This window comes from Dermochelys coriacea, chromosome 7 (assembly GCF_009764565.3).
Source record: "Dermochelys coriacea isolate rDerCor1 chromosome 7, rDerCor1.pri.v4, whole genome shotgun sequence".
Classification (NCBI taxonomy): Eukaryota; Metazoa; Chordata; order Testudines; family Dermochelyidae; genus Dermochelys; species Dermochelys coriacea.
In genome coordinates, this window is record NC_050074.1 from 70,975,408 (window position 1) to 70,999,984 (window position 24,577).

The 24,577-nt window shown below is 39.9% G+C and overlaps 1 protein-coding gene across 2 annotated transcripts in view; it reads left to right on the plus strand.

Moving 5' to 3' along the window:
* The window catches only part of NRG3 (neuregulin 3), an 896,691-nt gene that overhangs the window by 650,364 nt on the left and 221,750 nt on the right, over positions 1 to 24,577 (plus strand). For both annotated transcript variants that reach the window (XR_005294219.2, XM_038411630.2), the window contains exon 3: positions 15,927 to 16,000. Coding sequence is in view for 1 of the 2 variants with exons in the window: in XM_038411630.2 (XP_038267558.1) it covers positions 15,927 to 16,000 (74 nt within the window). In the remaining variant the exon portion in view is untranslated. The remainder of the gene's footprint in view (positions 1 to 15,926; positions 16,001 to 24,577) is intronic.

The following is a 24,577-nucleotide window of genomic DNA, read 5'->3' on the forward strand; positions in this document are numbered from 1 at the left end:
CCAGTTCTGTCTGTGATACTTTTAATTTTCATATTTCCTGCCATGTTTTTGTAGCAGATAAATTCAGTTCTGTTCATTTTGAAGTCTTCTGCTTGACAGCATGCTAAATTACCACTCTCTAATTGTTGAACTTTTTCTTTTCATCCTCACCTCACTACTACCAATTACTATTCCTATGTCACGTCTGTTTTCTAATCATTTTAATCTGCTATGGTATCTGCATTGATAGTGCTTGAGTGTAGTCTTCCAGAAAGAGCATTCTGTAGCAGAGAGGAGGCAATGTCAAAAAATCATTACATGTTTTTCCTCTCAGACTGTGAAATTAGAGTTTTCATTGATAAAATATCTGATGGAAAAGAAAGGATAGAGTGAAGAGGAATTCATACCTTGAAATCACAGCATGAGGTGGTTCCAGAGCTTGGATATAGTATGTGGAGTCTTTCATTTCTAGGTCACTGTTCAAAATCCAGCCTAGTTCATCTGGAACCGAAAGCTTAGTTTTGTTTTTGTTTTGAGGTTTTTTTAACCAGCTAATCGGCATTCAGTTCATACAATAAATGAGTTGATTGTCACAGAGAATCTCCTATAGATGGATGTAATATCCCCATTCTTCAAGTTACTTAAGCAGCTGCCTAATTTTAAGCATGTAAGTAATCACATTGACTTTAATAGGACAAGTAATGTGAATAGCCCTATTGGCTTCAGTTGGGCAACTCAGATACTTAAGTATCATGCTGAGCAATCCTGAAACACCATCTCATTTGGCATTAATTATCAATCTTTTTATTTGGTTATTTATAATAATTTAGAAGTATGTGAACTGGTCCATAGTCACCCATCCTGTAATCTAGGCACCCTGACTGAACAACACTTCATTCTGCCCCAAAAAAATTAATGTAATAGAATAATCTAATGTGAAACGTTTGTCAGTCTCATAAAACAGGCTAAGAATTTAATGGATATTGAGCCTGGATTACATAGGTACCTATATAGATCACCACCTCAAAATAGACATAATGGAAGAGTGGTGTGGGGAATCTTGTCCTCTTGCTTCCCCCAATTGTACCTGTTCAGAGGACTAAGGAAGGACATTCATCAGGGTTCACAATCATGCACTTTCATGACTTCTTGAGGTGAAATTAACTCCTTGTTCAGATGGCCAACCTAAAGCCTATACACTTAAATCCCCAAATTATGGCATAAGTGCTGGCCTCTCTGCAGGGATATCTTTCATCTTATGAGAAACCTGATAGCAAAAAATAAATATCCTGCAATAGATGTGATCACTGTACCACTTAGTTTGTTTCTCAGTATACAAATAATAATTTTAGGGTTAAAGGAACACAGGCACCATTCCCATTGTCTATTATTATTATTGTGTATTATTAATTATTATTTATATTACCATAGCACCTAGGAGTACTAGTCATGGACCAGGACCTCATTGTGTGATGATCTATACCAACACAGAACAATGAGAAAATCTGTGCCTTAAAGAGTTTATAGTCTAAGTACGAGACAGGACAAAACAAATGTTCACAGCTGGGAGAGTATAAGTAAACAATGAGGCAGTATTGATTAGCATGATAGGCACTGGTCTCTGCACGGCAGCAGCTTAACCGTTCTCAAGTGTTTTTGTAGGCAGCGTGGCAAAGGAGAGTTTTAAGGTGGGATTTGGACATGAATAATGAGGTAGCTTTGCAGATGTTTACAAGGAACACTTCCCAAGTTTGCTAGGGAGTACGGGAATGTAGGAGATTGTGGCCGTCCCACTCCATCAGTCTTGGAAGGAGGTCACGCCCCCTTGCTACTGGCAGTGCTTACTGGGGAATTAGCAGTCTTTGAGGCCCTGGCCCTCTAGGCAGGGCCAAGGAGCAAGTAGTCCACGGCTCTGGCCTTGGGCAGGGCAGAGCACCAAACACTCTAGGATCTCAGGCCCTCAGGCAGGGTGGAGTCAGTCAGATTTGAATGGAGGCCACACCCCTTCACTACAGGGAGAAAATACAAAGTTCCTTGTCTGAAAATCTAACAAGTATAAAATGGAGGCTGGCATCCTGAACTGATTAGAGGCAAACATCAACAGCTCACCAATGAATGATCAATATGTGCAGTGGGAATTGGCCATGAAAGGTCTTGAAAGTGAATACAAGCAGTTTGTGTTTCATGCAATAGAGAAAAAGGAACCAGTGGAGGGATAGTCTGGAAGCACATTAAGCAAACACTCTTCAGGCCAGCAGTGCACTTTGTGGGCTGTGCATACTGAAAGCTGTACAACCAACCAAAAGAATGAAGCCTTTCCTTAAGGGAGCACCATCAATTTGAGATCTAGTCAATTTGAAAAATGAATGTAGTTTCAGGTACTGCCCCTGCGCCTGCCAGCTTTTATGGTTTCACAAACATATTTTCTATTTGTACATTTTTCTCTCTCCCCTATCCCTGTGTGAAAGACAGAAAGGGAAGCATTGTGTACAGAGCAAGAGAGGAAGGATAATTCAGTCATTCAGGAGGATTTGGGAGAGATAGATTCAATTCCCCGCTTCACCACAGGCTTTCTCTATGACTTTGGGCAGGACATTTAGTCTATCTGTGCCTTGGTTCCACCGTCAGTGTCAGAGGGGTGACAGAGTTCCCCTGCCTCATGGGTTTTGGAGAATAAATACATTTAAAAAAAAATTTGGAGGCCCTCATTACTAATCAGAGCCATGTAAGGGAGGTAGTGGAATCTCCTTCCTTAGAGGTTTCTAAGGCCCAGCTTAACAAAGCCCTGGCTGGGATGATTTAGTTGGGGATCAGTCCTGCTTTGAGCAGGGGGTTGGACTAGCTGACCTCCTAAGGTCCCTTCCAACCCTGATATTCTATGATTCTAAGTATAACAGATGTAAATGAAGAAAGCACCTAATCCAATGTCTGTTGAATTCAACAAAAGGGTTTATATTGACTTCAATGGGTATTGGACCCACAGTACACAAAATAAACAGGATTAATTGCTCTAGTTACTTTAAAGAATAGTACCTCTTAAGAGGAAAATGAGAGATGAGTGATTTTTAAGTTGATAGTGTCCATTTGGTAGCATTGTAATATTACCGTACATAACAGCAAAAACATATTTCTATAAATAAAAAAGGTGGGAGTCTGTCCTTGTGGCAGATTCCTGAAAAATCCTAAAATCAGACCTTTTTATACTAATAATATAGCTCTTATTAACATTGATGTTATATTGTACTTTCTTATTTGTAGAGATGTTCTATGATCAGTTCGGGCAAACTTTTTGGCCTGAGGGCCACATCAGGTTTCCAAAATTGTATGGAGGTCCGGTTAGGGGAGGCTGTGCCTCCCCAAATAGCCAGGCATGGCCCGCTCTCCGACCCCTGTCGGACCCCCCCGCTTCTTGCCCCCTGACGGTCCCCTGGGGACTCCTAACACAACCAGCCCCCCTGTTCCCTGTCCACTGACTGTCCCCGGACCTTCCGCCCCTGACTGCCCCCCACCGCCCCATCCAACCCCCCCTCTCCTTCCTGACTGCCTTCCCGGGACCTCGGCCCCCATTCAACCCCCCTGTTTCCCACGCTCTGACCACCCCAACTCCTATCCACTCCCCCGGCCCCTGACCACCCCTCGAACTCCCCTGCCCTCTATCCAAACCTCCCTGCCCCTTTACCATGCTGCCTGGAGCCCCGGTGGCTGGCGGTGCTACAGCCAACTATTAACTGTGGTTTGTAACCTGTCCTTTAAATGAGCTACTGTACCCAATGACTGGAAGATAGCTAATGTAACGCCAATATTTAAGAAGGGCTCTAGAGGTGATCCTGGCAATTACAGACCAGTAAATCTAATGTCAGTACTGGGCAAATTAGTTGATAGATGTGCATTTGTTTTATTGGCCTTATTCCAAACCACTGAAATCAATGGGAGTCTTTTTAGTTATTTTAATACGTATTTGACCAGGCCTTGTGCATGGGAGTTTCATAGGATCACACTAGTTATTATTGGATATCTAATACTAATCTCTCAGTCCTACAAAAAGCTATATATTATAGTTTGGATAGTATGCAGATGTACTCTGATTTAATTCCTTAATTACATTTTTTTCTTAAAGTAAACCATATAATTTTATACCCAACATAACTAAAAATAGAAGCATCTGAACTGATCTAGTAAATGGTCTCTAAATCTAGACTAATTCAAGTGTTGGAATTTGGCATCAGTGACCATTTGCTGATGTGTAGCATCTAGTTTTGTAAAATCAAAAGTCCTTTTGCCAATTTTAACACATTCATAATCAGATTCTACTGAAATCTTTTTAAAACTGATTCTGCTGCTGACGATCACATTGGAGTAGCATGTTGAAATCGTGGCATTTTAGTAGTACGTCTGATGTGAGTAAGGGTGGCAAAATATGCCATTTAACAAGTAATGTCTCTTTGTTAGGGCTAGCTTCTATCTTCAGAATATGTACCTTTTTGTAGTTTCATTCTGCTGGGAACAAGAGACTGTTCTCTACCCTAGGGAGAGTTCACAATCAGAGATTATCTGACTTTTTAAAAAAAATTTAAACAAAACAAATAAGTTTTTTCCCCATCAAAACAAAATTATGTAAGAATCTTACTGTCTTGTTTTTATTTTCTTAATATTTCAAAAAAATGTAGTAATTTCATTAATGGACATGTAATGGTACACTGCCAATACATTTAATATAAGATTGAGAGTCCTTAATTAGCTAAAATGCACCACTGTAATGTTTTGGGGATAACCCAGCCCAGTAAGGAGGTCTGTCACTGACTGTAAGATTAGTGACCATCATGCTGTGCAGCTGTGGGTCAGATGCCAGCCCATAACCATAAGATCTCATCAGCTGGGTTACTCCTTATAGGGGGACACCAATGACCCCTCTAGTACCGAGTATCCCCAAATCTGTCCTGCCTGAGTTCTTAGCTATCGGACACTTGGACCATCCCCGTGGTTTGTTGCCTCTGAAGGCATGAAACCAGCACCCAGTTATCTATTCATATAGGTGTATACACTACATACAGTTTGCATACCAGAGACCTGCTTGGGATAAAAATAAACAAAACATTTTTTTAATAGAGAAGCCACAGATTCCAAGATGAAATAGTAAGGGGAAAGCAAACATACACAAGTAATGCAATAAATAAACAAAAAGACACAACCTCAGGCTTTACACTTGCTGATTAGATACAATCCCTTTTCTAATCCAAGTTACCTATTGCCTTTGAACAGTTTCCCGCATACACCCGTAGCTATAGGGGGGAATCCACCATTCCTGGACAAAAAGAAAAGGAGTACTTGTGGCACTTTAAAGACTAACAAATTTATTTGAGCATAAGCTTTCGCGAGATACAGCTCACTTCATCGGATGCCTCAGAGTAGCAGCTGTGTTAGTCTGTATTTGCAAAGCTTATGCTCAAATAAATTTGTTAGTCTCTAAGGTGCCACAAGTACTCCTTTTCTTTTTGCGAATACAGACTAACACGGCTGCTACTCTCATTCCTGGACAGCTTCCCACCCGGAGGCTGTCCCTCAGTTTCTGGATGAAAACCTCGGCTTCAAAACTCTTTTTAAAAAGGCTTTTTCCTTTTTTTTTCCCCTTAGTTTTTTCTATTTTCCTGGCATGGCAACTCATGGCTATTCAAACCGGGGAAGTGCTCTCTTGACTTAATGAAATAAACATCCCAGCTATCAAGTTTAATGGTTCAACCCGTCCTTTCCTGGGCTGGACAATGAGTGGGCAATGGAAGTTGGTTTTGGATAAACTACTGACTTGGGAGGTGCCCCTCCATGCCTGACTGCTCACTGCCCTGCTGTGAAGTGGAGCTAAAGTTTATGAGCATTGCTTCTAAGTACATAAATACCTACATTCATATGTACATATTGCATAATGACTAGCACCTTCTGAACATTACAAGCTTTCATAAAAGATTTTCCTCAATACACTTTTGTGGTACAATAACACAGCATGCAATCAGATGGTTCAACTGCTCATTTGGGGGGCGGTTAAACCTTCTGTTCTCCCTTGGGGTGCCTGGACCCTGATTATCACAACCACATATCTGTTTGTTTAAAATATGTATATCCTATGTTCAAAGAGAATGTGGAAATAATTGTATATAAAACCACATGCAAAAACAAATCAAATGGGGCTCCTGTATAATAGGTATTCCCTCCCGTGCAGTACTGCAGAAATACAGAGAAAGATCTCCACACAATCATTTCACCCCACTTAGTTCCACCTCCATTATCCAAAGGAAGGCTGGAATGTAGAATAAGCTTGGCCGCATGCCTTGAAAGCTGTCAAAATTGTGCTGTGTCAAGTCAAAGAGTTAAGTGAGTTCTTGGGTCATCTGCCTCATATGCCTCCTGTTTAACCCCAGGAGCTGTTAGCTTGAATGCCTCAAGTGAACTTAGCTGACATGATTTAGCTGGGTCCAAAGACATGGTGTAGTTACAGCTTTCCTGCCAAGAACAAATGGAGGTGGGGTGGGGGAAGGGAACTGGGCTGCTCCTGAGATGTTGACATCCAGCCATGAAGTAGAGATTGTGAACTTAAATAACAGAAAGATGGGAAAGCTCCCTCAATCAAGGCGGCTGATCTCAACTCCATTTTCTTCAATTGCTTCCAGCCAAGATTACTTCAGTTTTGTCTGGCTTGAGTTTTATCCAGCTGGCTGTCATCCAAACCACAATCTCCATTAGACCCTGAAAGGGCTAGTCAACTGCACTGTCTGAGTCTGAATAAATAGAGACACAGAGCCGTGTGTCATCCGCAGGCTGGATGCACTGCAGTCTGCAGTTCAGTATTTCCTCTAACAGCCTCATTATACTTTGAACCAGAGGGGGTGACAAAATGGTACCCAAACATAAAAGAACACCCAGAGCATATGAGCAATCTTCCAATAACACCTTCTCTGTACTCAAAGAGAAAAAAAAGGAATGTTAAAGACATTATTAGAAATATAGTAGACTCAAATACTATATTCATAGCACTTAGACTAATGTATTTTAGCCTGTGCAGATGTTAGCTAGACTAGGGTCCAGATCCTCAGCTGGTGTAAATCAGGGGAGCTCAGCTGATGGAGCTATGCTGACTTATGCTAGCTGAGGATCAGGCCCTAAGTGGCCAAAGGCAGACCTGAAGGAAGATAGGCCCTTCAGAAACACAGCAACTGGAATCCTATAAATAAACTATATATTTAGATAATTTGACTGAGCTCTAATGGGCTGTTGACATTGTGTTCCCCTCTCTCATCTTGGGTATAAATGTAGCAGCTGTGTACTACATTCATACAAAACTTCAACAAGGTTAGCAATGTTTCTATACTCAAATCCAGCAAACAAAGTAATTCACAATATATATCTCTCCCTCCCATTCCCCCAGGCCAAAATCAATAGCAATTCAAGCAATAAGAAAACACATGCATGCGCAACACACAAACAAACACACCCCACTTCAGGTCTATTTATTTAAAATATGTAATGACATCAAGCAGGACAGCATTGTGTCCACATTCACAAGACAAAAATAATAAGAATATCGACCTCTGATGTAGCACTTTTAATCAATAGATCATCTTCTTTCATATGCCTGGTGTAGAGTAGCAATTACAATTCCATTGGTAGATCTCAAAGCATGTTACGATGGAGGTCAGTATCATCATCCTCATTTTACAAATGGGGAAACTGAGACAGGGAGCGGTGAAATGACTTGCCTAAGGTTACCCAGCAGGCCAGTGGCAGAGCTGGCAATAGTATCCTGAATCCCAGGCTAGTGTTCGGTTCACTATAACACTTGCTTCCCTTGAGAAGGGCTGGTCTACATGAGGAAATGTACTGGCCTAGAAAGGCACTCTTATTCTGGGATCAGTATGTTTACACAGGTAGTTATACCAGAATATCTATAGCAGTAGAATTGTACTGCTGTTGTTATGCTGGTAAATTTTCCTGTGTATAGAAAAACCCTAAAACACTGAAGTCACTTCAAACAAAACCATACCAAGTAACTCTTTCTTGCAGACTTTATCTGTTCTTCTCTACAGATACAGGGTTATAGTTTGCACCATGATGTGGCCACTTTGTACTGCAGTCACAATGCTTAGTAGCCCTACAGGTGAGGTATCTGGCCACAAGAGGCTCATCACCGAGACTTTCCAGGGGTGTAGAAGCAGTGTACCAATTCCTGTTCCTGCCACTGGAGTAGCTGTAGAAAAAAATGGACTTCCCTTCCAAGTTGGTAGATGCAAAGCAGCCTGCTTATCTTGGTCACCCGCTGAATAACATCCAGCTTAAAGTCAGGAAGGGCTGGTGCTCCCAAAGTATTGTCTCTTCATCAGTCTCCCTAAAGAACTCTTCTGTTTTTTTCAAATGTGTCATGTTCATCTGTGATTTTTCTTTGTGCACCACCGAGACTATAGTAACTAACTTTAGAATTTGTTTGTCTGCCAGCAATGCCAAGATACTGACGTTCATAAAAAAACAAACGTTTAAATATAGACTGTGTAGTGGGGAATTCTCTGTACCATCCACAATGAGGCACTGGTGGAAGGGAATGACTCTGAGGAAAGCTTCAAGAGAGTTTATTTTGTCAATAATCAGAAACACTAGAAGAGGTAAAAGTTCTAAACAAATAAAATGCTATTGCCTATGGCAAGTTTTTTCCTGTTGTAATTTGGTTCATTAAACTGATTCACTAAATTTTTGAGTATTGCATATAAATCATAGCAGAGTATGTTTCTGAAAATTAGTTATGTGAAGAAAGACACTCTTTAGTGTCAGTAAAGTAACAAATCCACCAAATTTGTTGAGTCCCTATGACTAGCATATTCTGCTACTTAAGAAGCCAGCCGACAGCAGTTCTATTTGTTGTAGTTATTTACCTCGTTGGTATGTGGGTTTCTTTTTTTGTTCCTTGTTTTCCTTGATGCTAAGGCATGTTAAAATGTGGGTCTTGTGACCAAGGTCTTATCCTGGGCCCAGATTCATTGGTGCACTCTGGCTTCTTTGTGCTGTTCTAGTGACATCAGAGCTCCATACATTCAGTTTAACTGACTGTTTAGCCGGAGTGTATGGCTATTTTGCATCGTTGGCATGATAGAAAGCAGCTGAGTCATACAGGTTAATCTGGTCCATGGTTCCTCTGGCAAGTGTAGAAAGGATCTACCTATCAGGAACTATAGATTCCTGAGTTTGTGCAATCAACGAGAGTCTTGATTCGCCCCTTTGGTGAAGACTACACAGTTTGCACAGCTGACATCTGTAGGAATAGTATCACAAGGGAGTTATTCACTGCTGGAAAAGGGCAGTATTGCTACTGTAAAGAACAGCTTTAGTTTTTGTCTGAGGCCTTTGGAACCTGCTCAGATTGTGCATTAAATCAGCATATCTCTTGGGAACTCTGAACCCTGCCCCTTTTTGCCAAGCCCTGCTCATTTTTCTGACCCTCGCTGGCTCTGTGTCCCTGTGATGGAGTGGGGGTTGCTGGTAACTTTGCCATGCATATCTGTCTCACAGGATGTATCACAACTGGTTGCCTGCAAGCTTGATTTACACAGTGAATTAAATGCTATGTCTCACTTAGCTATAGCACGTTATAAGCTGATTTATAAAAGAGTTCAGCCCTATGTACACTGAGCAGGGAACCATGATGTCTCCATGCTAGCAAGAAACACATTTACAAATATGGTTCCAGCTAGGGAGGTTGGACAGTAATGCCGCAGATCTGGCCCAACTGCAACAGCAGCCTTCTTTGAAAACTGATGTTTTTTTTTGTAACTTCTCTTTAAAGCCCAAAGTTTCCTCTCAGGAAGAGAATAAGACTTACTTACCATCGTTACAAGACTTACCATATCTGTATTCAATTATATATACTATGATCTGATATTAAGATCAAGAGAGAGGATTAACCGGGGTCAGCATCCTTCGTTGCTATGGTGGCACTCTCTCATAACTGTTATTGTTTTTGGTGCTGTCACCCTTCCTCCTACTTCTTTTCATTTCTCTTGCTTTCTGCCATACATACACAGTGAGAATAGACTGCCTGCTGTCTGAGCTCCCACAGCCCAATGCCCACGCTCATTCCCACAATTAAGAAAAACAATACTTTTTTCTTTTAACAATTTTCTTGTTAAATTTGGTTACATGAGCCCTTTATAAAAGAATCTCATTAATTCTGAGACTTGAGTGAGCATCTGCATCACAATGATGAGATGTTTCTGCAGTCTCATGAAAGGAAACATGCCATTTCCATCCACCCTGCTTGATATACACTTTATGATGAGACCCCTATAATTTCTGGCAAGCCAGCTATAATAATTATCTGATTTGGAGTTTAAATACTATATTTATGTTGTAATTCTGTAAGGATGGTAGTGGGTGTAAACCTAATTTTATGAGTGCTTATTCCTTCACAGATTTTGACATAACTTAGCATTGCTCATACAAATCACTCATGATACAATGCTATCATCTCAGAAAAAGCCACCCACAGCCAAAAATATGAGTATGCAATCTGTTTTAATGAGTCAAATTCTTACAGCACTCTATCAGTCCTAACTGTTTTAGAAACCATTTCCCTTTCTTATACCATGGGTGAAATCTTGGCCTCACTGAAGTCAATGGTGAAATCCAGGGCCAGGATTTCACCCCATTTCTTTAAGTAGTAGCAACAGGGGATTCTAGCTTTCAGACTATGTGCAAAATAGGAAACTATGCTTTCTGGTTTATGTCCTAACTCAGGGTAGATTTCTTTGGCACAACCCAATAGCTACATAGAATTGTAGTTTGCTGCATCTTATTTATTTTACTTAATTCATGTTCTCTCAAGCCAGAGATGAGATATTCTGTGTGGTGAATAAAACATTGATCAAATCTTATAGTCGACCAGGACATTTCCTCACCTAGATTTGTGATTATTGGCTTTGCGAATAAATACATATCCCATTATAACTACTACTGTTTAGGTTTCCCTGATGTAATGGCGATTAGTGCTGTCATGTGAAATTAATTAATGAGATATACCATATCCAGCAGAAATTCTAATGTGTTTTTTTTCTCATTAAGACTACTGCTGAGTGGGTTATTTTTGATACTTTTGAAGGTATGAGGAAGCTTACACTGGCTTGGCTATCCTGGGTAGATTCAGCCTTTGCTTTTCACAAGGAATATGTACTATTAAGTCACTCTTTTAAATAAGGATGCTTACAATTTATGAGGTAATAACCTTGTCATGGGTTTATAAAAATCCAACCCTTTGGCACTGCCTCTTAGAGATTCCCATTAATGCTCATATGTATGTCTTTGGCTCAAGCTATGGTTATTACTTCATTAACAGGGAGCATGCTTAAATTGTTATACAGAAATGTGTATTCTGTCTTCCGCATTCTGATTGGCTGCTAAAATTTCCTTTGATTTGACTGAATATTATTTTCAAAATTCTCCTTTTATATGCTTAAAATAAATATGTCTGCCTCAACTTCTGACCCTTTTCCCACATCTCTTAAACCCAGTCTTCAGAATATCTTTCCCTGTTCCTCCTTGATTCTTTAGATCCTTTCTTTTTTAGGAAAGCTTAGGTGTGCATCTTGCCTCCACAGGGTAAGAATTACACAGGGTAATTCTTTTTTTCAAATTACATTGTTTACAGTGCCTGAGTTAGATGGGGGATAAGGTCAGAAATCAGTTTAACACAGACATGATTCTTATAGTCATATAGATGGGGATTTCTGAGGGCAGTAGCTGATTAAAGGGTAGGATTTTCAGAATATACTTTCACTTTGTCTAATAATGGCTCTCATTCTGAGTTCATGGATTTGCCATATTACACCATTACTAAGAAATAACTAGTTATTTTAGTAAATGAAGCCCTCTCAGCCAAGAAGAGTAGATGGAGTAACATATTTGAGAAATATCTATAACAAATTCTTGTGCTAACATTGAGTGACATATATATTTCAGTATCATTTAATATTAATAATCAATTAAATGGGGAAGGTAGTCCAAACAGGAGAATAAGCATGAGTATCTCTTTTGTCCTATAACATTTATTCATATGTGGGTGAGTGTGTACAGGGAGAATACAGAGGAAAACAAACTGATACTCATACCACAGTGGGAAATATATTTTAGCTGTAAAGGATTAACAATAGAAACTTTGACAACCTTTTAGCGCGCTTGTATTTTCACACAGTGAATATCTTGGGTGACCTCCATAACAATATAATGTAGGACCTGGAGGACATGATCGTAGAGAGAGAAAACTGGCAATAGAAGGATGCAACAGCTAACCTGCTGAATCTTGCCTGAATTAAACAAAATTATGCTTATTTTAAAAGAAGAAGGGAGAGAAACTGGGGGTATTATTTGCAAGATTTTCAATACTTTGCCAGATAGTTTTACTTGTTGTTCTTTTTTCATAGTATTCTGAACGTAAGTTATTCTATTTTCAATTTTTGTTTTTGTTTCTTCTAATTTCTAGGCATACACAATTACTTTGGATGAAATCCAGAATGCAGAAATAGATACATTAATTTCCTTAGTTTACTTCAGGGAACACAAGATGAAAACTGAACTAGGTGTTCTTTAGTAAAGCTCTAATTCACCAAAGCACTTAAGCATTTGCTCAAGTCCATTCATATACTGCAAAGCTCCTTAGACTATACATTAAGTGATTTGCTGAATAGCGATGGAGTTTAGCATGTGTTCTAACTGCTCTGCTGAACTGAGTCTTACATAGAGATCTGTGCTTTTAGGTCTGTGTAATCAATTTCGTCTGCCACCTCCATTTTTTTTTATAAAAGCATGCTTAACAAACCCTTGCTTGTTACATAATAAAATAGTCACCATTGGAACAGTCTATTTCATCTAAGTATTTTCAAGATTTCTCTCCTTAATCATGGCTTTCAAATATAGCCATAAATATAATTTTGATCATTTCCACAGCTTGCTGGCTATATTCAGCCAGCTCATTTAGATTTATTTGAACTTATTAATGTGACATATGTGTGATTTTTAAATGGAACCTTTCATTTGTCACTTTCTTAAAGCATACTGCCAATTAAGAGTGTTATATGCAGGCATAGCAAAGATGGTGGGCACAGCTACCAATTTAGAAGCACAGTGGCTATTTTAGCATGGATTAGAGTGCCACAACATCATCAAGTTTCATTATCTTTTACTACTCTAACTGTCAAATGAGAGTATAAGGTGGATCTGCAAATGCTTACTACTTTTTCTGCCATCCCACGAGACATGATTGCAAAGGTTTCAAGATTGGTGTAGTATTCATTGTAGATCAGATCTCATTGCAGTCTGCAACATGACAAATCTTAAATTAAGCATTTTAAGTAATTTGTAAAACATAAGCTACAGCTAATAATTCGTTCTTAAATATTGTTTACTTTCTGTAAGGCTATTTTTATGTGTGTTAAATAAACCAATATATTCTCACTGTGATGTGCCTATGAACAATATTTTTTTTAAAATTAAGAAAGTATTGAAAATATATGAATAATTTGATATGTTATATCACAAGAAAGTGATAATGAAATGGCCAGTCCCTGTAAATTCAGTCAACTTAAGAGTGTTGCACTTCTCTGTCCCTCAGAGCCCAATGGAGTTGCATATTAATCCTGACACAGAAACAATGAGAAATGTGCACTACAGAATCATTAAATGTGGAGTCTGCAGCTTTATTAAAGCAATTATCCAATGGGGAGCCCCCACCACCACCTTCTCAAACTACCAAGCATTGCTGTTCCAGTGTGGACTTCAATTGGGCACCAATGGCCCTGGATTCTACCAACCTGAAAATGATATGAGGGCAATGTCCCCTCTAAACACCCTCAGGTCTAGCCAGGCTCCCAACCCTTCCTCTCCAGTATGCAGGAGGTGAAATGAGGTGAGCCACATGCTGCATGAAACCTACCAGCTCACCACAATGTTGTGTCTCCTCACAGGGAGGAGGAATCAGTGGATGGAGTATATACAGTGATTGCTCCAGCTGCTCCTGGCTGAGATTTCCCTCTCTGTCCCACTGTGCCCAAGACGCCCATTGGATCCTTTTCTAACCCATCAACTATAATGGCAGCCACCCAAAGTTCCAGCTAATGTAAATAAAACCTCCAAACCAGACCTCTGGGATGGAAAGTGAAAAAAAAAAGGCACACCACAGATTGCCAATTTTGCCATATTGAAAAAATCCTTTCCAGACCACAAATGAAAGATTGGCGATCAGCCTAGCCACCCAGAATCACAGGATGTCCAGTGTACATGATAAGACTGGGAAAGGATAGTCCTGGAACAGAGACCCCAAAATGGCTATCTGCCTCAACACCAAGCAATAGCCAATCACCACCTTCCTGCTTTGCAAGAGCCAATCATCTGGCCCATCTCAAACCCCTGTCCATCAGCAGAAAGAATGGGGTGGGACAGGCTCCATTGCCCTAATGCAATGTGAGGTATAGTCTCTCCCTCTTCCCAAACAGAATGGGTAAGAAGGGGGATGTGGGAAGCGGGAAAAAGAAATAAGGAACACCTTCCCCTCTTTCTTACACCCCCACAGAGTGCAGGCCATCAGGAGGGGACAGGGAGGGTGGAGTATATACAGTGTTTGCTCCGGCTGAGATTTCCCTCTCTGTCCCACTGGGAGTGGTGACGTCTCCATTGCTCTGCACCTCATCAAAGACTCACCCTAGCTAGTGAGGTGAGTATTTGTAGAATATGGCCATGCTAAATATAATTTTGCAACTTTCAGAGAACAGATTTTCAGTTTAATAAAATGTGTATTTTTACTATGTAACATGACTACATTTACTATCATAGAATGACAGTCAGAGTGGCAAATAAAAATGTTTTTCAAAAGGCTAATAGAACATGTTGCCACCAGTAGAAAAACAGCACCACTTCTGTGGGTTATTTTGGTACTTGGATACGAGATGTGCCAAATAAACCAGTTCAAGAGTGTCGTGTTTGTAAAGGTGTTAGAGTCTGCTGTTCTCTTACATGAGTCACTTTTTGGTCCCTCAGGGTTGGAGGTTAAAAAAAAAAACCCACTGTGTCCTCTCTCTTCTGTTCTTAGAAGAATGGTCATTATTAATTTATTTGTGACTCAGCAATAGCATTCTACATTTCAAAATTTTACCATGTTTGAATACAGTTGTGAAGAATCCAGATCGTTAACACAATTAATAGATTCTTAAATTTTGAAGTCAAAAGGGATCATTGTGATTGTCTAATTTGACTTCCTGCATAACACTAGCCATAGCAGGATTCTGATACCCTTATTCAAATTGAATAGTAACCTATTCCACAAATAGTCACACTGAAGTCAATGGGATTAATGTGGAGTAAGGACTTATTCAGTCTGAATAACAGTATTAGAATCTGACTATAAAATAACTAAGTGTGTTGAGGCAGCAGACATTTTGGTTTACATGCGCCAGATTGGTGAGAGATAAATATTGCCCAAAGACATGCTACCTTTTAGGCATGGCAAGAAAGGACCTTATAATTAATGGCAAGATAAATATTCACTCTTTATTAGGACAACCAAAGACTGAGAAGTTGTAAATGTGCCATCTGGTACAGGACCGAGGCTCTATAAATCTGTAACAAAATGTAATGATAATTTATTTTACTACATATAATTGCTTTTTTACTGGAGTTAAGAAAATCACATTTAAACAGTTTTTTTTATATAAAATGGTCAAGAACTATTCAGAGGAAGCGTTCTTGAAATGGAGACTATTTTATATCATCCGATTTATTTACAGCAATAAGCTGCTTCTATAATGGCTCAAATTATTAGACATGTACGTCCTTTGCAGCACTGCCAACAATGTTTCCAGTTAATGTGATGTTTTGAAATTCACTTTTTACTTCCACATGCGTATGTTTGTCATTTATCCCCTTTTTCTCAGGTGCAAAGAGGGCTACCAAGGAGTCCGCTGTGACCAATTTTTGCCGAAAACCGACTCAATCTTGTCAGATCCAAGTATGTCAAATATTTTTCTACTATCTTGATCACATGCTGGAGGCAGCTCTTGTCATAAGAGATGACCCTTTGCCTATTGTTGGAATTCTATTATGGTCAATTTCAATTGCTTTTAAAGAATGGTATCCCTTTAGTATAAGACTTATAAATCTTGTTGATCAGGTAATTTTTGCTGGAAAAAAGTACATAGTCCTATATATGATTTTAAAAAGAAAAGGGGTATCTATAGCAAGAAAACATATTGGATCAAAATCGGAATAGTTCCATTGATTTTGATGGAATTGTGTCTATACTCACCAGCTAAGGACACTAACCTTTATTGTTTGTACGCTTTTCTTTTGTGCTACTAGTAAAACAATACGATTGCAAAGGAACCAAAAAAGATGAACTGAAAAGTACAAAATTTTATGTTCCTTAAAGTGTAACATTAAAGATTTAGTGAAAATATGGTCTCTTTATTTCTTTTAAACATTTTGGACAAGAATGTGTCCCCAGGCTCACATGAAGTTGTACTTTACTTGTGGGGTAAGGCTCTACTTCCCATGAGCAAAATGGACGGAATGTAGCACTATATTATACCTCCTCTTGTATGTAAAAGCACCATATGGGCACATGTTTATTTTTTTTTTGTTACTGATTTTCATTCTGTTTGAATAAGAATGTATGTAAAATATCTTAGCAGAACAAGGCATATTTCCTAAAAAGGGATCCCATTTAATAAATAGCACCAAATTATTCATTTAATTTTCTTAGCTGCTTTTTCTTTAAGAAAAATAAAAAAGGCATAAAACAAAGGGTCATGTCCAATTCCTTATTACTTTCTTGTACCTTGAAAAAGTAATATATTTCCAGAGTGATTTTTTTTAAATGATGCTTGTGTCTTTCTATTTTCGTGGTTGCTGGTTATTTTTGTTGTTTTCTTCCTTTGCTAGGTGTCGAAAAGGCTATTTGGATGACTGCTGCCAGAGATACCTGTTGCTCTGCAGTATTGTATGTCTGGCTCACTCACATTATAGATTGCTTTGTGTTTGGTCTAGCTTTTCTTTTAGCCTGCCCTTTAATTGTAGTCATATAGTCTACAATGAATAGACTGATTCTAGCCCACTAAGTTGTGTGCAGTAAGGTCACCAGCTGTCAGGCAGGCAGGTTTAATGGATTTTAAAAGCAAGGGGCAGAAAAATCAATTATTAACATTAAGACGATGTGATGCTTATTTGATTGGTTCTATCAGGAGACTGTAGTCTAGTATTTCTGGGCTAGAGGTGAGATATTGCAATGAAATCCAGTCAAGACCTGATTCAAACCCCATGAAGTAAATGGAAAGACTCTCATAAAGGTGCAGTTAGGCCAAAAACCACATGGAATTTATATTTTGAATGTGTCTAATGTTTCCTCAGATCTTTAAGCATGTTTTCCTGTTGTTTTTTGACATTGTGTTGATTGTTCATTCTTATTTTCATTAACATGGGAGCAACTGTTACTCCAGTCGGCTTATGTTGGTACTGACTAGAAATAACTATGCAGCCAGCAGAGCCTATCCTGTGTTTTAAATCTCTGCTGAAATCTTCTTGTGATTCTTCTTGATCATAAGGGATAATTTAATTTTGCTCAATATGGGTTGTGTTCAGGAATCTACTACTGTGTTGACTTAAAAGCAAGCAGCTAGATCCTTATCTGATATGAATTGCCATAGCATCCAGAGCTGAATTGTGTGGCTTGGGTCCATCTCTGAAGGGAAGGGTTTTAATCACTTCTGTGGTAATTACATTATATAAAAAATGCCATCTGTTTATAGGATCAGAGCCTTACTGTCCAAAAAAAGAGCCCTCAGAGCAGTTGTATGAAAATTTTATCTGGAGTTAGTCATTTTCTTTGGCCATATCAATGTCATTTTCAAGACTAATGCCACACCACACATAAGAACATAAAGTAAAAGTCTCAAGGATCACTGAGGTGAAACGGGTTAACCATAAAATATGTGTTATCAAATGTTTGTGTCCCGGAGGCCAGTAGGATTAGAAGTAGGAGCTGCATTGACCCAAAATGATCAGGTGGAGTCCTTGAAATGACAGGACAAGATTAGATTTGTTGATGTGGGGCAAGTGGGCTTGACATTTCTTTTAGTAATAAATTGTAGGGTTATATAAACAGAGTGCCCCAGGGTACATGACAGATATCACAAATCAGCCTCACAAAGCAATGAGAGGGCCCCAGGAGCAAATTATGTGTATTAAAAATAAATCCTGATTATGTATATGGAAAAAAAGAAGTAGAATCACTTTAGAGATTTTACTGAATTTGACAACAGGCAAGAAAAGGCACATCACACATGGGAAGTGCAACATTGAACATTGGGTTGCCAGTTCTCTATATAGACTTATAAGTATTATCCCCTGTTCTCGTCATCAGGTTCCATGTAAAACTCTATATAAAGATAGTGTTCCCCTTCCTCCTCCATTTTTAAAGGTATTGCATCACAAGACAATGAGGAAGTTGTGGGTATTTATTTTGTTTTGCTTTTATTTTTAAGGATGGGGGTGGAAAGAGAGGAAATCCAAATGGGAAATGGGGGACACATTTTCTTGCTCCTCATGATAAAATTCCCATGATGCATGTAGTAAAAGACAAGACAAAGGCCCAGATTTTAAAGGTATTTAGCCATTCCTGTGCTCAGTGTCGCAATGCCTAACTGATTTTGGAACCTAAATCTCATTTTCAAGAAGGATTTAGCCACTTTGGAGTCTAAATTCTGTCAACAGAACACAGCAATACGTACATACCTTTAAAAATCTGGGCCGAGGTGCTTTCACACTGAGGCAGTCCTGGAGCTTTACAATTTCACCTTCCTTGTAGGAAAGGAGACTCTTTTTAGACTGGAACTCTGTAGACTTTATTTTGCAAAACAAGAGCTTTGCCGCTGAAGAGGTGAATTGTAAGGCTCCAGAACTATATTACCACAAGAACAAGCATTTAATATGATGTGCCAGCTGTGTGTTGAAACACTATAACCAGGATATGACAGAACATATTGAAAAGCCAAGGCCCAAGAAAGGAAAGGGGAAATCATAACTACGCTGCCTTCTTAGGAGAGAAAAGAGGAATTCAGAATCAATAGTCTTTCAGCTCAGGTAGCCAAATGGTTCCTCAATTGCTTTAAAGAGAAATTAAAATACAAAAATATTTGGACCTTATAATTTTACAGTTTTAACATCATAGGGCCTAATCACATCAGCCACACTATCAGAGGCTCGTTCACCTGCACACCTACCAATGTGATATATGCCATCATGTGCCAGCAATGCCCCTCTGCCATGTACATTGGCCAAACTGGACAGTCTCCACGTAAAAGAATGAATGGACACAAATCAGACGTCAAGAATTATAACATTCAAAAACCAGTCGGAGAACACTTCAATCTCTTTGGTCACTCGATTACAGACCTAAAAGTGGAAATTCTTTAACAAAAAAACTTCAGAAACAGACTCCAACAAGAGACTGCTGAATTGGAATTAATTTGCAAACTGGATACAATTAACTTAGGCTTGAACAAAGACTAGGAGTGGATGTGTCATTACACAAAGTAAAACCATTTCTCCATGTTTATTCCCCCCCCCATACTGTTCGTCAGATGTTCTTGCCAACTGCTGGAAATGGCCCACCTTGATTATCAGTACAAAAGGTTTTTCTCCCCCCCACCCCGGCCCTCCGCTCTCCTGCTAATAGCTCACCTTACCTGATCACTCTGGTTACAGTATGTATGGTAACACCCATTGTTTCATGTTCTCTGTGTATATAGATCTCCCCACTGTATTTTCCACTGAATGCATCCGATGAAGTGAGCTGTAGCTCACGAAAGCTTATGGTCAAATAAATTTGTTAGTCTCTAAGGTGCCACAAGTACACCTTTTCTTTTTTGTGGATACAGACTTACATGGCTGATACTCTGAAACCAGTTTTGGAGGTAAGCTAACTGACACTCTAACAGGGTATCTAGCAACACCTAGCTCTAATATAACACTGAATACAGCATAGCTGACAGTGCATTATAAGTGTCATTTTGTGATTTTTCTGTCAGCATCATCAAGCACAAAACAAGGTTATTGGTGATGTACACCAAACTAATGTGCAGGGTAAAAAATGTAAATGACTAACATGCTTCTCAAATCTGAAAGTGAAAAAGCTAGCGAGAGAACAGTTTCCAAATACCATTAAGATCAACCCTCTTGTATTGCTTTTATGGATAACAGCAGGTTTTTTCTTTCATTTTCATCGTCAAGTTCCCAAACCATGGATGGAGAGACAGGTTTCATTTTTGTGCCAAACATTTCCCTTGGTTTTGGATCACAGGGATTTACATCTGCTCTTCATTTTGAGTTTCAGGTTTGAACAAACCCTCAAGCTCAGCTGAAACCCTGAAACTATAAATCATGCCAGGTTCACATGAAAGGATAGAAAATGTCAGCAAATTTTCCAGTAGCTCTGGCACAAGTTTTAGATTTGTAACAAATGTTTTTCACAGTGTTGCTGCATGGAATATGTATGAGACTGAATAAAAATATGGATTTGAATCAAGTATGTTGGATTGTATCTAAAAGTTCTTACACATTAGCAGCTAGATTGTGCATTTAGGCATATCCCTTAGCAAAGAGTTACACTAACCCTGAGGGAAGTGGGCAGAATGACTCTTGGAGCTTCTAGGTGTGGAGTGTGTGTGTACCTTCTACAACACCCAATTGTGAAGTGCAGCTTACTTCCCCACCATGTAGCTGGCCAGTTTGGCTAGTGGTGTATGGAGTGTGCCAGGGTCCTGCTTCACCCCTGCACTCGCTGAGGTGTCCTGCACCACTGGGGGACTAGGGAAGGAGCTACCTATAGACTGCAGGTTACAATTTTGCAGGCCTTTATACAGACCATGGAAGTGAAGGGGAAGCCTCCTTAAGCTCTTCCCCACATTTTGCATCTACAAGTACTAGCAGAATCTAAATTAATTGGCTAATCTGAGCAAAACCTGTGACTATAACAAAACATTTTGAAAAGTCAGCAGTAAGGCAAAAGGCATTTCTATAACTCTCTCTCCTTCCTTCAAAAGATCCAGTTGTGGTGGCGATGGTAGTTTTTAAATCACACATTCAGTGATTAGCTTCAAGAAAGTTATATCCAGTCTATGAAATATACTATAATCACATTACAGTATGTGTAGATAGTTACTCTGATGACCCAATCCAGATTGAAACCAGTGCACACTTAGAGTTGCCAAGTGTCCAGTTTTCGACCAGAAAGTCCAGTTGAAAAGGGACCCTAGTGGCTCTGGTCAGCGCTGCTGACCAGGCCATTAAAAGTCCAGCTGGCGGGCCTGGCATCTCCCTACCTGGCTCCATGTGGCTCACGGAAGCGGCGACATGTCCCTCTGGCTCCTAGGCAGAGGGATGGCTGGGGGGCTCTGTGCACTACCCCCGCCCCATGCACAGGCTCCGCAGCTCCAGTTGGCCAGGAACCACATCTAATGGCTCCTGCAGGCAGAGGCAACACGCAGAGCCGCCTGGCTGTCCCTCCGCCTAGGAGCCAGAGAGATACTTCACTGCTTCTGGGGAGCCCCCCAAGGTAACTGCCACCCAGAACCTGCTCCCTGCATCCCCTCCCATACCCCAAGCCCCTGCCCCAGCCCTGAGTCCCCTCCCGTACCCAAACTCCCTCCCAGAGTCCAAACCCTGCAAACACACCTGCATCCCAACTCCCTGCCTCAGCCCAAGCCCCCTCCCATACTCCACCCCCCAGCCTGGAGCCCCTCCTGCACCCCAAACCTCTCATCCCTTGCCCCACCCCAGAATCTACACCCCCACTCCCTGCCCCTCCCACACTCTGAAATCCTTATTTCCGGTCCCATCCTGGAGCCTGCACCCCAGCCAGAGCCCTCACTCTGTCTTGCACCTCTACCCCAGCCTGGTGAAAATGAGTGAGTGAGGGTGAGGGAGAGGGAGCAACAGAGTGGGATGTGGAGGGGCTGGGACATCTGGGGCCTTGGAGAAGGGACAGGGCAAGGCTGTTTGGTTTTGTGCAATTAGAAAGTTGGCAACCTCCACAAACTGTCACCAGATCACACTAGATTGTAATTTGACTCCAAATCTTTTAAAAACTTTGAAAGGATTTTTTCCCCTTTTTCCATCTTCACCTCTATCTTGGAAGATTGGATAGTGTGAGGCTTGGTACCCCAAGAGTTGTTTTCTATTTTCTTTTCACTATGAGGGAGTCATATATAAGTAAAAGGAGTGGTTTGTCCAGTCTTTCTCTCTCTCTCTCTCTCCCTCCCTCTCTCTGTGTACATCTCCACCCACATTCTGTCAGGCTTGCAGCTAATGAAGACTGCATGTTAGTGGAAGACCATGGAGAGAGAAGACTTGAGAGAAAGAAGATACTTTTGGGGAGCAGAGAGAAATCTGCTTCCTCAGCTTTCCTTTTTAAAACTGATTATTCCAGAGAGAGGCCAGTCTGAGCAAGGACAGCAATGGAAGTAAGGAGCTTTGAGACTTTTAGTGGTATATAAATCCCCACAAGCAAGCAGAATGGAGAAATCAAACTGTACAAATTCCAGCCAGCAAGTGAAGAGAAACTTTAATCAATAAATCTTCTTATAAGGCATAGACAATAGAAGTCCGGGAAAAAATCAGCTGTAAGGAAAGATGTGGGCTTTTAGACAACCTACTTTCTGTTTGTTGGCAGCTTGTAAAGGGATTTGGGACCTGCATCTACATAAAGAATCTCTGGAACTTTATATTGCTTTCTTTGTTGTGCACCTTCATTTAAAGGATTTTTTTTCCCCTGTGTGACTGCAGAGAGACATGTCTACTGTTCATTATACGATGATCACAACAGATGGCTGTGAATAAATAGATGGTGCAATATTACATAAGGTAGCCAGTTGTGAAACACTTACTCACATTGGTGAGCATTTACTCCCACGAGTACTCCTGTTGATTTCAGTGTGAATAAAGAGGCAGTTCAATACAGTGTTTTGGTAAATAGAAAGACCTTTAGAAGTACTGAGGTTTGTAACACTACTTTTTCTCCATGAAATTTTGAAAACAAATTCACAATTTTTCTGATTCTGTTTTTGCCCACTCCAAGTTTTTTGTTTCTGAGAAAGATAGTGAATATAAATCACAGCTGGAAGCATAACTTCCGTGAAATTTGGGAACCGGTTATTTTTTTATGGTGGTCCTTTCTGGAGGTAACTACTCTAACTTCTGATCATACCTGAATGTATAACATGGTATCTTACTATCAGTGTCACTCTCCTAGTCCCTTCCTAGTAAACTCTTTTCTGATTCTGCTTGACTGGACAAGGTGAAATTGTTTCTGTAACATGACAGATCACATTTACAGGCCTTAAAGCAGGAAAGTTCAGCACTGCAGCAGCCATAATTCTTGATGCTCAGGGAAACAGATGATCAAAATGGGTCAACTGGAGATGGTATTTTGGGATATTGCAAAAAGCACATTGTCCAAAGTGATTAAGCTGAAGAGTGTTATCCACATTTGTTACATCAGTTTCTGTCTTAATCTATAGATTAGCCACTCAGCTGCCTGCATGGTGCTGCCATTTTTCTTTATCTCTATGATTTATACAAGTCTTTTGAGAGGGTAAAGGCTTCAGTATTGAGTGAGATGGTATTGATTTCACAAAGGTGTCATGATATTACAGCATCTTAGCCAGTGAGAGCATGAATACCTGGAAGAAAACCTACTAGTCTCCCTTATTTCTAACTGATACCAGATATTGGAATGCAGCCCATTGAATTTAGATATTAAACAGTGTATGTTGTCTTTTTTCTATTCCAGTTATATTCTAAAAGCTATGCCAGTACTAACCCAATAGAGTCTTAGTGACCCAGTGGTCAGTTGTCAATAAATAGGTGCTAGATCTCACAGTAGTGGTAGTCTCTCATCCATCAGGACTGGTGGCGGATTTAGGGTCTTGTTTTGGTTTTAAATTGTATTTGACCATATGGACAAGGAATCAGGGACAAATCTGAATCTGCAAGTTCACCTATAGAGAACAGATGCTATTTTTCTACCATAAGATTTGGGTGCAGTCTCTTGGAAAAATCCAAGAAGGAAATTCAGAGGATGAACTTTGGTGATGATAGTCTTGAAGTTTTGGGGCATACAGTTAGCTGCAGTAACAATGATACTATTGACAGAACTAGTCTGTGTACTGAGTCACTGCTCCGTCTTCACAGGCATTGCATTAAAATGGCTCAGGAAAAAGCCAGCATGTTTCACTTTCTTGTCATGTGCTTTCATAATAAGCCTCAGTATTGAGCACACTACGTAAATGGAGGGATTGGAATGGCTTCATTTTCTCAGGAAGCATCGATTTACAATAATTCTGTCTGGCACCTTGTGCAGTTATGTTGGGATAACAATGGCCAACAGACAGCCATTAAAGACTCAAATTTTAGTCCATCCTTCTGAAAGTTTCCAGAAATCCTATAGCAACACTGGCAAGGAAAAAGCCAAATTAATTGACATTCTGATGCATAGTGACAGCATTATGCTGGAAGGATGGTGATGACTATC